At 38.3% G+C, this 23,142-nt stretch overlaps 2 protein-coding genes across 4 annotated transcripts in view; one reads left to right on the top strand and one right to left on the bottom strand.

Annotated features, from left to right (window-relative positions):
* KLRG1 (killer cell lectin like receptor G1) overlaps nucleotides 1-23,142 on the bottom strand; it is a gene marked incomplete at its 5' end in the record, with an annotated part of 430,961 nt that overhangs the window by 142,155 nt on the left and 265,664 nt on the right. The window lies entirely within an intron of this gene.
* LOC309868448 (pregnancy zone protein-like) overlaps nucleotides 19,623-23,142 on the top strand; it is a 48,996-nt gene continuing 45,476 nt past the window's right edge. The window contains exons 1-3 of the mRNA XM_082738331.1: nucleotides 19,623-19,751; nucleotides 21,934-22,117; nucleotides 22,864-23,017. Coding sequence (XP_082594457.1) covers nucleotides 19,669-19,751; nucleotides 21,934-22,117; nucleotides 22,864-23,017 — 421 coding nt within the window. The 5' untranslated portion in view covers nucleotides 19,623-19,668. The remainder of the gene's footprint in view (nucleotides 19,752-21,933; nucleotides 22,118-22,863; nucleotides 23,018-23,142) is intronic.

The raw sequence follows: 23,142 nt of genomic DNA, 5'->3' as shown, positions 1-23,142 counted from the left end.
TTGTTAAAATGATTCTGAATATTTAAAATGAAGGGAAATTGAAGAAATAGATTTCAATATGCAAAAATGTATTGATTTATTATTGGATTACTCAAAAGGAAATTCAGTTCTCGTTCATTGAACAAGATGCCCATAGAGCCAACATTCAGGCTATGAACCCTATGATTACTTTGCAACTGCAAGACTTTTATTTAGTTTTGGTGCTATTTACATTCTAGATTACAGTAAATATAAACCAGTTCTCATTTTCTCTACTCATGTTATAGTTCCTATTTACAATCACCTTCCCTTGTTATCTTGTAATTCTTTATGCCACTTAATGCAAGATATTTCAGAGTTTAAATAGCAGATAAGTTTTAGATTTGTCTATCTGGACACGATTGGCATGTAGTAAATGATAATTTACTTGGTAAAAATAATTTGACAAATCATCTTTTTAAAACTTACAACTGTGGATCAGCCTGGCTAACTGAGCCAGGCTGGCTCAACCATTCTGAGGTAAGTCCGGCTAATTGACCTAGGGTGACACCAGTCCAGCTGGTGGCAGGCTCATGGCTGGAGAAGCTGACTGTTGGCTGAAGTAACTTACTCTGGCCTCTGATCCTTCGACAAATCAGTCTGGTTGTCTGTATAAGAGGCTATTATCCACTTATCCAGATACTTCCCAGGACAGTGAGATTTTTCAAGGAAAATAAAATATTTCTATAACCAGAGCTACTTTGCTAAGTAATTTGGTGTTTCCGCTTTCTTCTTTAACCACATTTTTAATCATGCTGTTTGTTTTCACCAAAGCTCAACAACGATGATTTACTTAAATCACAAAACACATAAATGACAGAGCAAGGGCTCCAGATCAGGTATGCTGACTTGAAATGGAACTTTCTCTGTACTACAACACTTTGCTTTCCTTAGATAAAGAATTATGTATATTAGATCTTGGAGCCGCTGGGTGGCAAAGTGGGTTAAGCCTCTGCCTTCAGCTCAGGTCATGATCTCAGGGTCCTGGGATCGAGTCCCATATCGGGCTCTCTGCTCGGTGGGGAGCCTGGTCCTCCTCTCTCTCTGCCTGCCTCTCTGCCTACTTGTGATCTTTCTCTGTCAAATAAATAAATAAAACCTTTTAAAAAATGAATTATGTATATTTAGTCTCAAAGTTCATATTTAATATTTTTAATTCCTTAAAATGGACAGTGAATACTTTTATTGGTAGTTTACCTTGATGAGCACATTTAAAATTTAGGAGCATTCCTTGGAGTATTGTGTTTGGTGTTCTTCCCTGTATATTTTTATATAAAATGTCAGTGATTTGTATTACATTTTAAATATTTTATAATACCGTTTTGATCCTTACTTTCCCGAGGGCTATCCATGAATGCATTTCTTAATTTCTATAACCAATGACAGCCAATTTGTTGGAGTTTGGTGGTTTACTTGTTTAGTTTTGGATGAGAGAAAGAAATCTTTTTGAGTAAGGAACAGGTAGGGGTAGGTAGGAAGAGGTAGGAGACGGCTACGAGATTAGGCTCACTCAGGGGCCTAGCTGACCAAGCTCGCAGAAATCCAACTGTAGAGAAATGTTATAGATGAGATATTTACCAGAGAGAAAATGTATAACAAATCCACCTTGCTTATTCTAAATATAGATGAGATATTTTCATAAAAGTTACAAATCCACCTTGTTTGTCTGAAATATTATAGATGAGATATTTACCGACTTCCCTATAAAAGACCAACCAAAAAAGCCCTCAGTGACAATCCATTCAGGACCCCTCTCACTCTAGAGAGCTCTTTGTTCCTTTCTGTTCTCACCTTCACTTAATAAACTTTCACATCGCTTCCCACCTTTGTGTCCACAAGATTTATTCTTTGACTCCATGAGACAAGAACCTTGCAATCCTACAACACTTTGATCCTTTTTTCTATTGTATTATGATCAGAGACTATGGACAGTAAAATCAATACTTAATAAAATCTGTTAAAATTTTATTTGTGGCAACATAAATGACCATGTTTTACTAATATAGACTCTTGAAAGCAGATGAGTCTTTAAACTTGCTTTAAATAAAGTGTGTTGCTCATATTGTTGACTGCTCTGTGCTTACTCAATGCTGTTACTATTTTTAGCAACTCCCTGTGTTTCTAATGCTCATCTAATGTTTGTAGATTTATGTTCTCTGATTTAGTATCTTCTTGGTAAATTATCTTTTATTGCTGTCTATTATGTAATGCTGGTCATTAACCAATTTACTATTTTCAACCTTAAGTAACATCTTGCATGCTGATGACATACGAGCTCCTGATTTGGGTACATCTTCTATTCTCCCATTTCTTTACTTTAGAGTTTCTATAACATTCTTGTTTTAAATGTTTTTGTAAATTGTTTTATGTTGAAAGTTCCTTTTTTTTTTTTTTCAGCTCAATCTGGTAGTCTGTGTTTTAATGAGAGAATTCAGTCCATTCATGTTGTGTGGTAATTACATTTGATATTGTTTCTGATTTACTTCCTGTGAATTATTTAATTACTTCATTGTAGAAGCATTATAGTACAGTAGTAAAAAGATAGACACAGGAAGCACACTACCTTGGCTAAAATGTCAACCTTACCACTTGCAATCTGGGCACATTTTGTAACATATTTTGCTTCAGTTTTCTCAACTGTAAAATATGTAGTACCACAGGTGGGTCCTTCGAATTGAGGGAGAAAGGTGGGGACAATCTCTGGTAAGGTAAGTCAGGCTCAGCCTCTTGGAAGAACATAATGTGGAAGAAGATTCCAAAGTGAAGTAAACGTGGCTAAAAGAGTCCGGCAGAATAGGGTCAGGGGATATTGAGGAAGCAGGACTTATGCATGTCTCCTGTTTCAATTTCTGGAACACCATGAACTTCAGGCTTCTGTCAATTGCAACCTGTCATTTGCACCTGCACCATCTTATGGATTACATCTTACTACTTTGCAGTGAAATAGAATTAATGTAGCATCTGTTAACTGAATAGCAATTGTCTATTAGATAGTCTTTTTAACTCTATCAGCACCCATTTTTTCTAAACAGATTATGTAACCTTGTGGTTTTGCCTTTACAAGCCTATACTACTCACTTTTGGTCCACTCTGACTCCAAAATTCCAATCCATTGACTCCAATGGATTTGGTTACTTCACTATTTCTTCTTCTTGGTCAACACCTCCTGCCATTTCTGAGTTCTCCAGGTACCGGCCCCTGCTCTTTGGACTTCCAAGGAGGCTTTGGCTGCCCAGATGTGAATCTCAGCACTCTTCGATTTTTTTTTTTAATATTTTACTTATTCATCTTGACAGAGAGAGAGGGGGGTGTAGGGAGAGAGGGAATATAAGCAGGGTGAGTGGGAAAGCAGTCTTCCTGCTGAGCCGAGAGCCTGATGTGGGGCTCCATCTCAGTATCCTGTGATCATGACCTGAGCTGAAGGCAAATGCTTAATGACTGAACGACCCAGGAACCCCCATCTCAGCACTCTTGATGCACTATGTAATATAATATAATATCACATAATTTTGAGGGGCTGTTTACAAGTTATCCTATAGTAGATAGAAAGGGTTTGAACATGTTTTCACCAGAGACATTTGCTTCGATTTCAGTAGCAGACCTTGAAAAGAAAATCTGCAGTCTTTTGTCTACCACTTTCAATGCGGCTGACTGAGCTTTTGAATATCCACAAGCCCAAATAGATAGCCTTAAAAGAATAGTGCTAGAAAACTGCTGAGCCTTAAACCTGCTTACTGTTTAGGAGGGGTCACCTGGGTCCAACTTGGAAAAGAAAAATGTTTTTATGTGAGTAATTTGAGAAAAATAACACGAGAACTAAACATAATGAAAGACAGTAGCAAGTAGCTAAGAGAAGTTGACCAAACCCCTGGAACTTGGGACAGTTTTGATCTATTAAAAATGAGCAATTGGGGAAATTGGCTGAGAAGTGTTATAACAAATAGCGACCATTGGGCTTTGGGTCATCAGATTAATTGTTTTATTAAATTTCTAATGTCCCGTATTAGGAAGCAAAAGTCTTCTTCCCAAATGTAGGTTCTCTGAGGTCGGCGGCTCTGGGAATGCAGGAGGAACAATAAAAATGGCCGCCAGGCCGTCATCTTCCAGGCTGCCCTCTTCCTTAACCCATGACTCTCCCACCAGAAGAAGGTATGCTGAGGACACGAGGACACATCACCAAAAGTAACCCAATACCTATGCAGGAAACAGGAGCATCAAGAGTCCCCCAACCCGCCAATCACCGAATACCTTACCTTGTATGGCTGTGAACCTATGTCCTGCCTAAACCCAGATAAGAGGCCCACTGGACCCATCCCCGTGTGCGACGTCCCTGACTCAGGACTCTCTTCTCAGTCGGGGAACCTCGCCCGAGGGCGCCTTTAATAAACATTTCCTTGTGCCTATCTCGCCTGGTGTCATGTTTATCTCACCTGTAAAGCCTTTCAGGTTCAAAATAAAATTCTTTTCCATTCAAAGGATTTTCCTAAAACTCAATTGACCACGGAAACTAAACCAACCCTCTTAAAAGGATATAACTGAGATGCTTGAATTTCAACCCTCTTGAAGGCCAGTGGTATTCCATACCATGTCCCTCCTCTGCGGGACAAGACACATGAGATGGCCCCCCAGCTTCATGGAAAAGCCCACTTGAGGACAACCTTTCTCTGCTCTACACTGTACGATACAATCTTTAAAGAACTATGACTCTGACAAAAATTAACATCTGAATGACAGAATTGACCAGCATTGTTTTCTTTGAAGCATCTTGATCAAAGGGGGATATGTGAAAAAAGGGGAAGCATGTAACAAAATTTCAATCTAAAATGGAAAATCTCAGGCAAAAGACAACAAGGGAAAAGGGAGGGAAAACATAAGAAAACATGAGAAAAAGACTGATTTCCCATCAATGCCTTATTTACAGAAAACTGAATTTTCTTAAATGATAGGGAATTGGTCAGGGGTTCCCTGACCCCTGGTCAGGGATGAGGATGAGACCCCTATCTTAAATGATAGGGAATTGGGGAATTTTTGCTGTGGATTCCAGAGATGTGAACAATGACCTCATCAGGTCAACCTCACAAAAAGCTGACTTGAGGGACACCTGGATGGTTCAGGTGGTTAAGTGTCTGCCCTCGCACAGATCATAAAGCCAGGTTCCAGGGATCAAGTCCCGCATCAGGCTCACTGCTCAGTGGGGAGCCTGCTTCTCCCTCTGCCTCTGCATACCACTCCCCGTACTTGCTCTCTCTACCTCACTCTGACAAATAGATATATTTATTAAAAAACAAAAACAAAAACAAAAAAACAAAAACAAAAAAAAACAAACAAATGCTGACCTGAGATTTATATGTACGATTGGACTGGTTTAGTCTGCTCAGGGAATTTTCAAAGCTGTTTTCTGTGTTTCATTTTCACAGTCTCTAAGTGAACTCTCCCCTCTTCACAGTCCCTGCCCATAAAAACAGCCCACCTCAAACCCTCAACACACCCACCTGCAGCCCCTTACACTTTCTATGCCCCTAATGGCAACTCCTTTTCTATTTCCAAATGATTTCATCTTTTTTGGACAATTTTGAGCTTGCCCCAGTTTAACTCTTTATTCAGTTGGCAACTTCTTTCTTCTTTTTACTAACTCATCTTATTTTTCATATTTGACATTTTTCTTAACATGCATTTATTTTTATATTTTTCAGTTTCCATTTTTAGCTTATTTTATTTTTTTCATGATTGATTTGAGAGAGAGAGAGAGAGAGAGAACTCTCTGCAGAGGGAGAGGGAGAAAAAAGTCCCAACAGACTCTCTGCTGGGCTCCATCTCAAGACCCTGAGATCACCACCTGAGCCAAAACCGGAAGCCAGACCCTCAGCCAACTGCCACCTAGGAACCCCAATTTGTTCACTATTTTCATAGCTTATTACAGCATTTCAACCATATCTTTTATGTACTTCACCTTGTCATGGAATTACCTATGTTTTATATTAGAAAGCATTATTCTAAAGAAACAATTTTTTCCGTTTCTGGACTTTTCTCGCAGCCTTGAGGAAGTTCTAATTTCCTAAATAACCACTCTGTTATTTCACTTATAGCTTCCCCTTCACAATCCCAATGCTAAAAATTTGAAATGAGTCATTCTAAACGTTTATAACTCCAAATCTCCACCACCATCCCATAACACTTACACAGCAGTGATCACTCCATAGGTAGTCCAATTCTTCCAAGGAAAAAATAAAATATAAAATACATAATATTTAACATACAGTCAGTGATGACTACATCCTGAAGAGGTATTACTGCATAATTGGAAAGAGAGATTGCAATTTACAAAGACATCTTAAATATGCAATTACCTGTAATTCTCTGTAATTATCAATTACAGAGAAATCTTAAATATAAGCTCCACAACTATTTGTTAATAGTAACCAGCTTGCTTGCAGTAGCATCTCAAGGACTGTTCTCCCCTGCTTCTTGTAATAAATTCATCAGTTGATATGCCAACAGGTAATTAAGAGAAATTTCTATTACTTCTATTACTCCACATTATCAGCAAATAGAAGTCCTTCTTTCTGCTTTTGATTTTATGAGAAATAATAACAATAACAATAATGATAATGTTTGATTGATTACTTGGGCAAGATGTGAAATGAAATGCATAAAAAAGTCAGGCATTTATTTCAAGCTTAAAACGTTGCGACATTATGTTGTCTCAAAATCTGGAGTCCAGTTTTATTCTACATCTGGCAATACTTATAACTCTACCTCCCATTCTACACACACTAACAATGGAAAGGACACTCATTCTCACCCACTCACAGTTGCTCAATGTTCTGTAAAAACATCGTTCTTTGAAAATAACATTGGTTTAGAAATATATCCAAAAGCAATGATGTCTTCTGTAGCACTTTTTAAATAGCTTTATTTTAAGAATTTTTTAAAACTTTTTATATAATTAACACATCAGATTATCAATGACACAAAGTCAACTCTTTTCATGGTTACTTACTCTCCTCTAGTCCTTGTTTATGTAAATATTTAATGCTGCTATTAGAACCATCCCTTAGCTTTGGTTCTCTTTTTCATGTGTCAATAAATAAGAGTGATGATTTACCTATGTTAATTAATGTAATACAGTCATACAGGAGTTGTTATTATTATTAAGCCAATGTTACAGCTGAAGAAGCAGAAGCACTGAGAAGTTGTGTAATTGGCCCAAGACGGCAGAATACCTGAGTGAGTCTATTCCGTTAACCTCTGTGTTGTCCAAACTTAAGTCCAGTTGAAATATTCCCAGGGTCACCTGGGTGTCAGTCGGTTGTGTCCAACTCTTGATTTTCACTAAGCAGAGTCTGCTCAGGGTCGTGAGATTGAGCCCTGCATACAGTTCTCTGCTCAGCGTGAAGTCTGCTTGTCCTTCTGCCTTTGCTCCTCTCCCTGCTTTCTCTCTCTCTCTCTCTAATAAACAAATAAATGACTTTTTAAAGATTTTTTTTTATTTATTTGAGACAGTGTGAGAAAAAGAGAGAGAGTGCGTGCATGAGCAGGAGAAGGGGCAGAGGGAGGAGGAGAAGCAGGCTCCCTGCTGAGCAGAGAGGCCTCCACAGGACTTCATCCCAGGATCCCAGGACTATGACCTGATTCAAATGCAGACGCTTAACTGACTGAGACCCAGGTGGCCCATATAAAATCTTAAAAAAATATATTCTCACTCTGTATTTCAGATTTCTTCTTTTCCAGATACTTTTATTGCTTATATGAACATTTTTTTAGCCAGGAAATGATATCAAATTATTTTATTTATTACTTCATTCCACAAATATTTATTGAGTGTCTATTTAACAGATGACTGGAATTTCATTAAATTTTCATTACTATTAAAAATTGGAATGCTGTGACTTTGACCTCTGACTTTGACATTTGGCTCAAATCTACCATTCACCGTTCATCTTTGGCCTCAACCTATTTCAACATTATTTCTGGATCCCCCGTATTGTGTATAATCAATAATCCTATCATCTTTGTAGGTAATAATTATATAAAATCACTATCATAATGTTACTAATATAATTTAGATATAATCTGCAGATACATTTTAATATATGAATTTTCACTTACACTAATGTGTATTTTGGATCTATCTTGGAGTAGGAAACTACTTTCCAGCCCCTTCCAAAAAGAAAATTCAAAAAGTTGATATTTTCGGGACACCTGGGTGGCTCAGTCAGTTAAGCATCTGCCTTTGACTCGGGTCATGATCCCAAGATCCTGGAATCAAGTCCCACATAGGGGTTCTTGCTCAGTGGGGAGCCTGCTTCTCCTTCTGCCCACAGTTCCCTCTGCCTGTGCTCACTCTCACCCTCTCTCTCTCTCTAAAATAAATAAACAGAATCTTTTTAAAAATGTGACATTTGCAAAAACTCCCTTAAGACATCAGAGCCCATTATTGGCCTTATACATCCATCTGTCCTAAACATATTCCTGGAATAAAAAAAGATACAACATTATAAGTGGGTAATTGGGGCTCATTTTGAAATTTTCTGTACTCATACATATTGTAGCAGTGAGTGGCAAAGATAATGACAACTTTCATTTAAAGTGCCTCCTCTTTTCCCCAGCCATTGTCAATGTCTATTTCCTCTGAGAGTTCCATAAGAATAAAGCAGAGAGTGTGGGAAGAAATACTGAAGTGGGCCATCTGTACTTCCATGTCCATAGCAGCAATGGTCACAATCACCAAACTGTGGAAAAAGCCAAGATGCCCTACAACAGATGAAGGGATAAAGAAGATATGGTCCATATATACAATGGAATATTATGCAGCCATCAGAAGGGTCAACATGGACAGGCCTGGGTGAGAGGATGCTGAGTGAAAGAAGTCAAGCAGAGAAAGCCAATTGTCCTATGGATTCACTTACTTGTGGACCACAAGGAATGACATGGAGGACATTAGGAGAAGGAAAGGAAAAATGAATTGGGGTAAAGCTGAGGGGGAGATGAAGCATTAGAGACTGTGGACTCTGAGAAACAAACTGAGGGTTTTCATGGGCAGGGTGTAGGGGATGGGTGAGTCTGGTGGTGGGTATTAAGGAGAGCATGTATTGCATGGAGCACTGGGTGTGGTACATAAACAATGAATCTTGGAACACTGAAAAAATAAAATAAAATTTAAAAGAAAAAAGAAATTCTGAAGTGGCAATGTCCTCCTGCCTCTGGGTAACAAGTACCCAGCAAGACTCTACCTTACCCTAGAATTTAGAAGTCAAACAATGATCATAAGGATGTGTATTTATGGGTTTATTAGCCGGAGATCAGCTAGATAGCTTATCTAAAGATTGCAAACACCTGAAAATCCATCGGCAGACCGAAGAGAAGAAGAACAGCAATTCTGGAAACAGAAAAACAACCGCTTTCTGAAAGGTAGGACCGGCGGAGAAGTGAATCCAAAGCGACGGGAAGATAGACCCCGGGGGGAGGGGCCCGCTCCTGGCAAGCGGCGGAGCAACCGCGCACAAAATCAGGACTTTTAAAAGTCTGTTCCGCTGAGGGACATCGCTCCAGAGGCTAAACCGGGGCGAAGCCCACGCGGGGTCAGCGTGGCCTCAGGTCCCGCAGGGTCACAGAAGGATCGGGGGTGTCTGAGTGTCGCAGAGCTTGCGGGTATTGGAACGGGAAAGCTGGCTACAGAAACAGAGCCAACAGTAAGCTCACAGCTCGGTGTTACCTTGAACCGGTCGCAGGCTCCGTGAGCTCGGAGCGCGGCCGGAGGTCAGGCAGACGGGAGTAACTGGGCGCTGTTCTCTGAGGGAGCACTGAGGAGTGCGGCCCTGGGCTCTCGGCTCCTCCGGGCCAGAGACCAGGAGGCCGCCATTTGTGTTCCCGTCCTCCGGAACTCTACGGAAAGCGCTCAGGGAACAAAAGCTCCTGAAAGCAAACCCGAGCGGATTACTCACCCCGGCCCCGGGGAAGGGAGGTGTAATTCCGCCTGGGGCAAAGACACTTGAGAATCACTACAACAGGCCCCTCCCCCAGAAGATCAACAAGAAATCCAGCCGAGACCAAGTTCACCTACCAAGGAGTGCGGTTTCAATACCAAGGAGAGCAGCAGAATTCCAGAGGAGGAGAAAGCCAAGCACGGAACTCATGGCTTTTTTCCTGTGATTTTTTTTTTAGTCTTGCAGTTAATTTAATTTTTTCTTTTTCATTTTTTTTTTTTTCTTTTCCTTCTCGCCTTCGGGTAAAATTTTTTTTTTTTTAACTGTTACCTTTTTCTTTTTGAACAATTTTTTACTAGTTTATCTAATATATATATTTTTTCTTTTTTACATTTATCTCAGGTGTTTTCTTTTTTTTAAAAAAAAATTTTTTTTCTTTTCTTTTTTTTTCTTTCTTTCTTTTTGAACCTCTTTTTATCCCTTTTCTCCCCACTCACGATTTTGGATCTCTTCTAATTTAGCTAAAGCATATTTTTCTGAGGTTGTTGCCACCCTTTTAGTATTTTACTTGCCCCTTCATTTACTCTTATCTGGCCAAAATGACAAGACGTAAAAATTCAACGCAAAAAAAAGAACAAGAGGCAGTACCGAAGGCTAGGGACCTAATCAATACAGACATCGGTAATATGTCAGATCTAGAGTTCAGAATGACAATTCTCAAGGTTCTAGCCGGGCTCGAAAAAGGCATGGAAGATATTAGAGAAACCCTCTCGAGAGATATAAAAGCCCTTTCTGGAGAAATAAAAGAACTAAAATCTAACCAAGTTGAAATCAAAAAAGCTATTAATGAGGTGCAATCAAAAATGGAGGCTCTAACTGCTAGGATAAATGAGGCAGAAGAAAGAATTAGTGATATAGAAGACCAAATGACAGAGAATAAAGAAGCTGAGCAAAAGAGGGACAAACAGCTACTGGACCACGAGGGGAGAATTCGAGAATTAAGTGACACCATAAGACGAAACAACATTAGAATAATTGGGATTCCAGAAGAAGAAGAAAGAGAGAGGGGAGCAGAAGGTATACTGGAGAGAATTATTGGGGAGAATTTCCCCAATATGGCAAAGGGAATGAGCATCAAAATTCAGGAGGTTCAGAGAACGCCCCTCAAAATCAATAAGAATAGGCCCACACCCCGTCACCTAATAGTAAAATTTACAAGTCTCAGTGACAAAGAGAAAATCCTGAAAGCAGCCCGGGAAAAGAAGTCTGTAACATACAATGGTAAAAATATTAGATTGGCAGCTGACTTATCCACAGAGACCTGGCAGGCCAGAAAGAGCTGGCATGATATTTTCAGAGCACTAAACGAGAAAAACATGCAGCCCAGAATACTATATCCAGCTAGGCTATCATTGAAAATAGAAGGAGAGATTAAAAGCTTCCAGGACAAACAACAACTGAAAGAATTTGCAAATACCAAACCAACTCTACAGGAAATATTGAAAGGGGTCCTCTAAGCAAAGAGAGAGCCTACAAGTGGTAGATCAGAAAGGAACAGAGACCATATACAATAACAGTCACCTTTCAGGCAATACAATGGCACTAAATTCATATCTCTCAATAGTTACCCTGAATGTGAATGGGCTAAATGCCCCTGTCAAAAGACACAGGGTATCAGAATGGATAAAAAAACAAAACCCATCTATATGTTGCCTCCAAGAAACTCATTTTAAGCCCGAAGACACCTCCAGATTTAAAGTGAGGGGGTGGAAAAGAATTTACCATGCTAATGGACATCAGAAGAAAGCAGGAGTGGCAAACCTTATATCAGATCAATTATATTTTAAGCCAAAGACTATAATAAGAGATGAGGAAGGACACTATATCATACTCAAAGGGTCTGTCCAACAAGAAGATTTAACAATTTTAAATATGTATGCCCCCAACGTGGGAGCAGCCAACTATATAAACCAATTAATAACAAAATCAAAGAAACACATCAACAACAATACAATAATAGTAGGGGACTTTAACACTCCCCTCACTGAAATGGACAGGTCATCCAAGCAAAAGATCAGCAAGGAAATAAAGGCCTTAAACGACACACTGGACCAGATGGACATCACAGATATATTCAGAACATTTCATCCCAAAGCAACAGAATACACATTCTTCTCTAGTGCACATGGAACATTCTCCAGAATAGATCACATCCTCGGTCCTAAATCAGGACTCAACCGGTATCAAAAGATTGGGATCATTCCCTGCATATTTTCAGACCACAATGCTCTAAAGCTAGAACTCAACCACAAAAGGAAGTTTGGAAAGAACCCAAATACATGGAGACTAAACAGTATCCTTCTAAAGAATGAATGGGTCAACTGGGAAATTAAAGAAGAATTGAAAAAAATCATGGAAACAAATGATAATGAAAATACAACGGTTCAAAATCTGTGGGACACAATAAAGGCAGTCCTGAGAGGAAAATATATAGCGGTACAAGCCTTTCTCAAGAAACAAGAAAGGTCTCAGGTACACAACCTAACCCTACACCTAAAGGAGCTGGAGAAAGAACAAGAAAGAAACCCTAAGCCCAGCAGGAGAAGAGAAATCATAAAGATCAGAGCAGAAATCAATGAAATAGAAACCAAAAAAACAATAGAACAAATCAACGAAACTAGGAGCTGGTTCTTTGAAAGAATTAATAAAATTGATAAACCCCTGGCCCGACTTATCAAAAAGAAAAGAGAAAGGACCCAAATAAATAAAATCATGAATGAAAGAGGAGAGATCACAACTAACACCAAAGAAATACAAACTATTATAAGAACATACTATGAGCAACTCTACGGCAATAAATTTGACAATCTGGAAGAAATGGATGCATTCCTAGAAACATATAAACTACCACAACTGAACCAAGAAGAAATAGAAAGCCTGAACAGACCCATAACCAGTAAGGAGATTGAAACAGTCATTAAAAATCTCCAAACAAACAAAAGCCCAGGGCCAGACGGCTTCCCGGGGGAATTCTACCAAACATTTAAAGAAGAACTAATTCCTATTCTCCTGAAACTGTTCCAAAAAATAGAAATGGAAGGAAAACTTCCAAACTCATTTTATGAGGCCAGCATCACCTTGATCCCAAAACCAGACAAGGATCCCACCAAAAAAGAGAGCTATAGACCGATATCCTTGATGAACACAGATGCGAAAATACTCAACAAAATACTAGCCAATAGGATTCAACAGTACATTAAAAAGATTATTCACCACGACCAAGTGGGATTTATTCCAGGGCTGCAAGGTTGGTTCAACATCCGCAAATCAGTCAATGTGATACAACACATCAATAAAAGAAAGAACAAGAACCATATGATACTTTCAATAGATGCTGAAAAAGCATTTGACAAAGTACAGCATCCCTTCCTGATCAAAACTCTTCAAAGTGTAGGGATAGAGGGCACATACCTCAATATCATCAAAGCCATCTATGAAAAACCCACTGCAAATATCATTCTCAATGGAGAAAAACTGAAAGCTTTTCCACTAAGGTCAGGAACACGGCAGGGATGTCCATTATCACCACTGCTATTCAACATAGTACTAGAGGTCCTAGCCTCAGCAATCAGACAACAAAAGGAAATTAAAGGCATCCAAATCGGCAAAGAAGAAGTCAAATTATCACTCTTCGCAGATGATATGATACTATATGTGGAAAACCCAAAAGACTCCACTCCAAAACTGCTAGAACTTATACAGGAATTCATTAAAGTGTCAGGATATAAAATCAATGCACAGAAATCAGTTGCATCTCTCTACACCAACAGCAAGACAGAAGAAAGAGATATTAAGGAGTCAATCCCATTTACAATTGCATCCAAAACCATAAGATACCTAGGAATAAACCTAACCAAAGAGACACAGAATCTATACTCAGAAAACTATAAAGTACTCATGAAAGAAATTGAGGAAGACACAAAGAAATGGAAAAATGTTCCATGCTCCTGGATTGGAAGAATAAATATTGTGAAAATGTCTATGCTACCTAAAGCAATCTACACATTTAATGCAATTCCTATCAAAGTACCATCCATCTTTTTCAAAGAAATGGAACAAATAATGCTAAAATTTATATGGAACCAGAAAAGACCTCGAATAGCCAAAGGGATATTGAAAAAGAAAGCCAACGTTGGTGGCATCACAATTCCGGACTTCAAGCTCTATTACAAAGCTGTCATCATCAAGACAGCATGGTACTGGCACAAAAACAGACACATAGATCAATGGAACAGAATAGAGAGCCCAGAAATAGACCCTCAAATCTATGGTCAACTCATCTTCGACAAAGCAGGAAAGAATGTCTAAAAAAGACAGCCTCTTCAATAAATGGTGCTGGGAAAATTGGACAGCCACATGTAGAAAAATGAAATTGGACCATTTCCTTACACCACACACAAAAATAGACTCAAAATGGATGAAGGACCTCAATGTGCGAAAGGAATCCATCAAAATCCTTGAGGAGAACACAGGCAGCAACCTCTTCGACCTCTGCCGCAGCAACATCTTCCTAGGAGCAACGCAAAAGGCAAGGGAAGCAAGGGAAAAAATCAACTATTGGGATTTCATCAAGATCAAAAGCTTTTGCACAGCAAAGGAAACAGTTAACAAAATCAAAAGACAACTGACAGAATGGGAGAAGATATTTGCAAACGACATATCAGATAAAGGACTAGTGTCCAGAATCTATAAAGAACTTAGCAAAATCAACACCCAAAGAACAAATAATCCAATCAAGAAATGGGCAGAGGACATGAACAGACATTTCTGCAAAGAAGACATCCAGATGGCCAACAGACACATGAAAAAGTGCTCCATATCACTCGGCATCAGGGAAATACAAATCAAAACCACAATGAGATATCACCTCACACCAGTCAGAATGGCTAAAATCAACAAGTCAGGAAATGACAGATGCTGGCGAGGATGTGGAGAAAGGGGAACCCTCCTACATTGTTGGTGGGAATGCAAGCTGGTGCAGCCACTCTGGAAAACAGCATGGAGGTTCCTCAAAATGTTGAAAATAGAACTGCCCTATGACCCAGCAATTGCACTATTGGGTATTTACCCTAAAGATACAAATGTAGTGATCCAAAGGGGCACATGCACCCGAATGTTTATAGCAGCAATGTCCACAATAGCCAAACTATGGAAAGAACCTAGATGTCCATCCACAGATGAATGGATCAAGAAGATGTGGTATATATACACAATGGAATACTATGCAGCCATCAAAAGAAATGAAATCTTGCCATTTGCAACAACATGGATGGAACTAGAGCGTATCATGCTTAGCGAAATAAGTCAAGCAGAGAAAGACAACTATCATATGATCTCCCTGATATGAGGAAGTGGTGATGCAACATGGAGGCTTAAGTGGGTAGGAGAAGAATAAATGAAACAAGATGGGATTGGGAGAGAGACAAACCATAAGTGACTCTTAATCTCACAAAACAAACTGAGGGTTGCTGGGGGGAGGGGGTTTGGGAGAAGGGGGTGGGATTATGGACATTGGGGAGGGTATGTGCTTTGGTGAGTGCTGTGAAGTGTGTAAACCTGGTGATTCACAGACCTGTACCCCTGGGGATAAAAATATATGTTTATAAAAAATAAAAAGTTAAAAAAAAAAAAAGAAAAGAAATTATTAGTTAAGTAACAAAAAAAAAAAAATGTTTCTAATAAAAATAGCAATTCAACAAAAAAAAAAAAAAAAAAGAATACAAAAATGAAGCATTACTTGTCCTATCAGAAATGTTTTATCTGACCAATTATTTTGACAATGAGAACTGGCTTTGCAAAATTAGGTTAGTGGTGAACATTTACTAGAAATTTAATCAGCTAAATGTGTGAGTCATGATTTAGTAAATAACTAAAGAATTTTATGAGGTTTTTATTTACAAAACCATAATTGATTTAGAAATCGTTTAATTTTCCAAATTTTTAAAAGTATATTAGCTGTCTTTAGGTGAGAAAGTAACAATCAGTAACACCTTTTAAGTACTGGTAAGTCTATTTTCATGCATTTCCTAGAAACTGAGAATGAGATGGATTCTAATGACTGAGTTCCAAACTCTTGTGCAATTGACCTAGTTACCAGTGATTTGCTTTCAACGAAATTAAGGAGGCTATTTTTTTAGCTAAGAATTATAATTATATAACTACAACTATATTTAATGATAATTATAATGTGACCTTTGGCTTTATACCTGAGACACCTAAATACTTAAATGATATTGTTCTAATTGAACTTCTCTCATTTCACTCTTCTCTATGTGAACAAGATTGCTTGGTGCTCAGACCTACATGATACGAAACAGAACAGGAAAATTCTAGAAAAGAAATAGAATAGAATAGAAAAAATAGGAGATAAATAGATAGTGTAAACTTGCCTTAATAGAGCATAAGTAATATTCATTCAAGGATACAAAATCTGACTGCAGAAACCAGATCGATGAAATGTACAATTTATTTCACTAAGAAATTATTTTCCAATAAAATTATCTCTTGTGCTTCATATTCAATAAGACCGTAGTAGATATAGATGGTCTTGATAGGTAATATACTGACAACACTTGTAATGAGAATTCAATCCAGAAAAATTGCATTACTACTCAGAACCTTATAGGTACAAAAACTTTTTAATGATTTTGATTACCTTAGTTACAGAAATGAATGATAAAGTGTTCATTAAAATATATTGAAGAGTACAGGCACCTGGGTGGCTCATTTGGTTGAGCGTCTGCCTTCGGCTCTGGTCATGGTCCCGATATCCTGTGATCAAGCCCCACATCCAGATCCTTCCTCCGCAGGGAGCTTGCTTCCCCCTCTCCTTCTGCCTCCAGCCCCCCCTGCTTGTGTGCTTTCTCTCTCTCTCTCTTTCTCTCTGTCAAATAAATAAATAAAAATCTTTTTAAAATTTTTAAATAAATAAATAATATTGAAGAATAAAACACCAGGATAAAATTATGTGGGGAATTACAGTGGAAATATAAGATCAAGAAGAAGCAAGAATGATGTAAAATTTCCAACTAGCAACAAAAGAATCCAACAAATGGATGATGGTAGGCAATAAATTACTGACAGTATGTACATTTCATTGGATATGTTTAAAAAGTGGTATTATAGTTTTATTTCTAAAATAGCAGTATTTATAATACACTTTTTTATCATCTTGCACATGACAAAAAAATTTAAGTTAAGGAAGTGTGACGAGTTACACGTTTAATAAAATTCTTTCAGGGAATATAACTAAAAAGATTGAAGACCAAAGAACGTAGAAGTTTTAGTTGAGAATGCTGAGAAAAGTATCATTTATGCCACATAATATATATATTAAATATACCTAATAAAATTTACAATTAAACATCAAGATGCAAAAGTTTTGATGACACCCAATTTATTCTTGCGTGCCTGAAGTTCAAGCTACAGTGATGATTTTTGCTTCATCCAAATATGGATTTTTTTTTTCAGTCATTAGACATTTGGCCAAAATACAGGTTTCTTTGTACATTCAATAAGTTTATTTTTGCCTGGGAAAAGTAATATAGGACCTCTTATAAGTCATGTATTACTTATTATACATTAATTCATCCCATATTAAGCAAGTGGAAAGTGTGTTATTTATGGAAGTTCAGGAGTGGAGAGGGAGAGCACAGGAGAGCTTACTCTAGTGAGGGAAGGACCCAAAATAAAACAGAAGAGTTTTATATTCATTGAGCAAACATTTGCCACCTACTAAGAGCTGTGACAATGCTTTCTCACAGTTTATTCTGTTTGACTTGGCTTTATGTCACCCATAGTTTATTATCCTCCCAGGAATTAAAATATCTTACATACCTAAAGTTTTACAGTTCACAAGGGGTGCCACATACACTAGCATCACTTCTCACTCTCTCAGATCATTTACCAAATGTAGACAAAGCGGCACCAGGGTGGCTCAGTCTCTTAAGCATGCGACTCTTCATTTCATTCAGGTGGTGACCTCAGGGTAGTGACATTGAGCCCCGCCTCTAGCTCCCCACTGGGCGTGGAGCCTGCTTAAAATTCTCTCTCTCCCTCTGCTCCTCCCTTCACCTGTGCTCTCTCTCACTCTCAAATAAATAAATAGATTTTTTTTTAAGTACATCAAAAACAAAATATACTTCATCTACGGAAATGCCTGTCTCTCACCACATCTTATTTTAAAGTGGTTCTCTACTTAAAATATGTCCACTTCTTTTTCTGGGGTCCCAGTTAAATTCATGTAACAGTGTGGATCTTTCTTATTTTCAGGATTCCATGAATATAGATTTTAACACCCCAATCTCCCTTGGAAAGCAAACGGGATGATGAATCACAATTGATAACATCTTTTAAAAGATTTTATTTATTTATTTATTTGACAGAGAGAGAGAGAGAACACAAGCAGGTAGAGCAGCAGGCAGAGGGAGAAGGAGAAGCAGACTCCGCACTGAGCAAGGACCCACAGCGTGGGGCTTGATCCCAGGATCCCAAGATCCTGACCTGAACTGAAGGCAGATGCTTAACTGTCTGAGCCACCCAGGCACCCTGATAAAACATTTTTATATTGCTCAAAATAGAATTATATAAGAATGTTCATCCAATAAAGGTCATTCCTTTAGGGAATAAAATGAATGAATTGGCTTTAATTCTAGATGTTCAATGAACTTAGAAATAATAAGTATGCATTCCATCGGTTGTATCCATATGAACTCGCATTTTCCCTCCAAACAAACATAAAGAGAGCTATGAATTGCACACGTTAAGCTGCTAACCAAGGGAGAGATTGTCTTCATATTTATTTTCTTTAAAATCCTCTGATAATACATTATATGTTTATTTAAAATAAATGAAATCCTGTGATAAATTTCACTTCTTTGTTTCATTAAAGAACCAGATAGGATGAAGCCAAGGGGAATATGTGATGTTCCCTAGACTATTAAAAACTGATATGGGAGATGTATTTACATTAATACTTCTTTCAAAAAAGAAATTGAAGCAGAGAGAGTCAATTATCATATGGTTTCACTTACTTCTGGAGCATAACAAATAGCATGGAGGACAAAGGGAGATGGAGAGGAGAAGGGAGTTGGGGGAAATTGGAAGGGGAAGTGAACCAGGAGAGACTATGGACTCTGAAAAACAATCTGAGGATTTTGAAGGGGCGGGGGCTGGGAGGTTGGGGGTACCAGGTGGTGGGTATTAGAGAGAGCACGGATTGCATGGAGCACTGGGTATGGTGCAAAAACAATGAATACTGTTACACTGAGAAGAAATAAAAAGTTGAAAATAAATAAATAAATAAAAATAAAGAAGAAATTGAAAGTCAAGAATATTGATTGATTTCATCAAGTCATATAATTTATTTTGTTTCTTCTTAAAAATATTTAAGGTACTGATTAATAACCAGAGCCAGTGTAGCCTTCAAGTCCTATTTCTCAAAGACTTAGAAAATTTGATAAAGTGGATTAAAGAATACTGATGGTTGTAGAAATAATCTGGAATTGATTTCTTTATACGGGAAGTAGTTAATGTGTTACAAAAGTCAATGGTTATCAGTTTCCTTTCACTGCCCACCAGGTAAAATAAAAACCGGAGATTGCAAGAACAGAGTTCAAGGAATCCAGGACTCAGCTTCCTATTATTTCCTCTTTGTCTCTCCACCATGAGGGGAAATCAACTGCCCAATCCAGTCTTGATTCTATGTCTCCTGCTTCTTCCCAGAGATGCTTCCACTGCTTCAAAACCGTAAGCAACATTTCCAGAAAATTCTATGTCCTTCTCTATCTCATTGTGCTATCTGCCTCTTGCTATGTTTCTCTCACTTATTTTCTGATTTCCTCTGAAATTATCAGCTGTTGAGGGGGTTGGAAAGGGCAGTAAATTGTTATGGCTCATATGGAAAGGGGCATACTCCAGTTCTAGAAAACACAGAGATGTAGGGCAGTAACATTTATGAAACATTGACCAAATAAGAATACAGAATTATACAACATTCATTTAATAATAATATAAAATCCCCGCCAAAAAGGGGGGGAGGAGGAATCATACTTTCATAATTGTCTCATGAAAAGGGCTGCTGTGTCTCGTCCACTGTGAAATGCTCAGTGGCCCTATTTTCCCCCAGTCAGGGATCACCAGGACAGATGCATGACTTTTCACACAAGCCAGGCTTTGTGTGTCAGATCACCCAATGTTTCAACAAAGCTGTAGAGGCTGGCATTAGATCTTGGGAATATACAGATTAACAAAATGAGGGCTCTGCCTTCAATATCTCACAGTATAGAAAATAGGAGGAGACAGTGCACAGAGAAAGGAATACAGTGCAAAACCAGAAGCAAGCACTACAGGATTTTGTGAGAATGCCCACAGAGAAAACCTCCCTCCTCCTGGAAACTAAGTGATATAAGAGAAGGGGTGTCACCTAAGTGTGCAGAGAGAAAGCTGTTCTTGACCTAAGTCCTATGAAGTAAATAGGATGTATCTAGATAGACAAGGACACTTCAGAAGGAGACAGAGGCCTGGGAAAACCAGAGCACTGCAAATACAGTGAGTTTGAGTGGTTGCAAAAAATGGGCAAAGAACAGCAGGAAAGTGGTATTTTCTTCTGGGTGGACATGGTAATATATTTGGTGATTAGCCTTGCCTAGCTTGGCTTGTCTTCCAACATCAGAGAGCGTAAGAGAGAAAAGAGCTAAAATTGTTCCTGGAAAAATACTGCAAAGCAATTCAATTCCTCCTTACCTATTAACTGGTACCACTTTAACGTCCTGAAATAAGCACATTCATATCATCCACATGAAACCCAAGACCACCAGTAGGTAGGTTCTTAAGGCTTTCATGATAATCAATGGGCTCATCACATTTTATTGTTGCTAAAAAAAATTTTTTTAAGTTTTTTCACCTTTATATACATTTAATTGACAAATAAAATTGAAAAATATTTCAACTGTACCACCTGATGATTTCATATACACATATATGGAAGGATTTCTCTCTGGGTGAATTAACACATCCATCTCATGCATATTTACTCTACTTTTATTTTTCTGAGAACATATAAATTCTACCTCCAGCAAATTTCATCTATACAATGCAGAGTTGTCACCTATAGTCACCATGTCTTACATTATATCCTCAGACTTCATTCATCTTATTATAACTGAAAGTTTGTACCCTTTTACCAACCTTTCCATACTTCCATCAATACCCCTCTACCCCAGGCCCTGGTAGCCACCTTTCTATTCTCTGTCTCTATGAATTTGACTTTTTAAAAAAAGATTCTATGTATAAGTGACAGCATGCAATATTATCTTTCTCTGGCACATTTCATTAATAATGATATCAAAGCCCATCATGTTGTTGCAAATGATAAGATTTCCTTTTGTTAAAGCTGAATAGTATCCCATTTCTAAATTTGAAAATGACTTCTTTTTTTTAAAAAGATCTTATTTATTTGAGAGAGAGAGAGAGAGTGCACAAGCAAAGGGGCAGGGCAGAGGGGAAGCAGACTTTCTGCTGAACAGGGAGCCCAACGTGGGGCTTTATCTCAGGACCGCAAGACCTGACCTGAGCCAAAGACAGACAATTAACTGAATGAGACACCCAGGCGCCCCTGAAAATAATTTCTATCCAAAATACAAAATGACTCCTGGATTGCTTATCCATAGCTTAGGAATAGTTCTACAAATATTGTGAGGGTGAATATCTCCACAGCACAACAGAAGCATATCATGCTTAACTGGTTGGAGGTTTCTGAGTTTCTAAGGTCTTCTGGATTGGTCTTTTAAGAATACATTCCTCTACCTTCTTGACGAAATCTGGCTCTGTTTTATGATTGGTGATTCCAGAAAAGATGATCTAGAATACAGCCACAATAATGATGTCTTTCTAACTCTCCATGATTGATCCAGATGCCTCTTCTCCACAGACAGTATCTGGTGCTGGTCCCATCACAGCTGTATGTGGGGGTTCCCGAGAAAGCTTGTGTCATGCTGAATCACCTGAATGAGACAGTGACACTGAACATAATTCTGGAATATGGAATGCAGACCAGAACCCTCCTTGCAGACATGGTGACAGAGAAGAACTCCTTCTACTGCAGCCCATTCACTGTCAGTAGGACTCCTTGGGATACAGAAGCCTGTTAGAGGAAGAGCATATTAGCTGATGACTTGAGTCCTGACCCCTGACAATAAAAAATCATAATGAAAACACTGAGAAGTACAAAGTGGCTTTCAAATTAGATTCAAATTAGATTCTATTGAAAATATTTTCATAATATTTACAAACAACCCCAGTGCGATATGCAAAATATAATAGTAGTAGTGGGAAAGGTTTCATTTCCCTTAAACTTGTGAGGGAAATAAAGTTCACGCCATTACCCATAAAAACACTAAAAGTCATAAATCTAAGTGACTTACTTAAGATCTCACAAGTGGTCATTGATTAATGTCTTGTCCTTGTAGCCGTTTATTACATAAGGAATTAAATAGTTAAATGATACTGGCTTATTACCAATGATATAACACATAATGTTGATGTTGACCAATGGAAATAACATTTGATAATCATTTTAATGCCATCGTATTGCTGTGGAAATGAGAGCATATTATTTCCTTCACCCCCATGACTGTTTGAAGAACTAGTTCCTTTCATTGCAGTGACATTTTCCCTTTAAATCAACAAAGTGTTACTGTCATGTTATTTTAAACCTAAGAATCAATAAACCCAGGGACATAATTTTCGATTTATTCTTCCCTCGTTCTCTGGAACTGACCAGAGAAATAAGAAAGTCATGAAGGCTGAGACATTCAGAAGTGGGTCTACACAGATTTTTCAGTTCTTTTCTACCTTCCAGCTTCCGGAGTTCCCGTCTTCCTCAGGGTTGATTACTGTGGAGGTGAAGGGGCCAACCCAGCAGTTCATAAAGAGGAAGACAGTGCACATCATGAAAGTAAACAGCCTTGTCTTTGTACAAACAGACAAACCCATCTACAAACCGGGACAAACAGGTATGAGGAACCAGATCAGCAAGGGCCACTTTATGGGGCAGGTGTGTGGTTCCCTATTACCTTCTTCTATAGTCATGAAAATCCAGGCACGTCGTTATCTGGGTTATTTATCCTCGATTCCCACT

The sequence above is a fragment of the Mustela nivalis genome, assembly GCF_964662115.1.
Source record: "Mustela nivalis genome assembly, chromosome: 7".
Taxonomy (NCBI): Eukaryota; Metazoa; Chordata; class Mammalia; order Carnivora; family Mustelidae; genus Mustela; species Mustela nivalis.
This window is presented reverse-complemented; position numbering and strand designations above follow the sequence as displayed.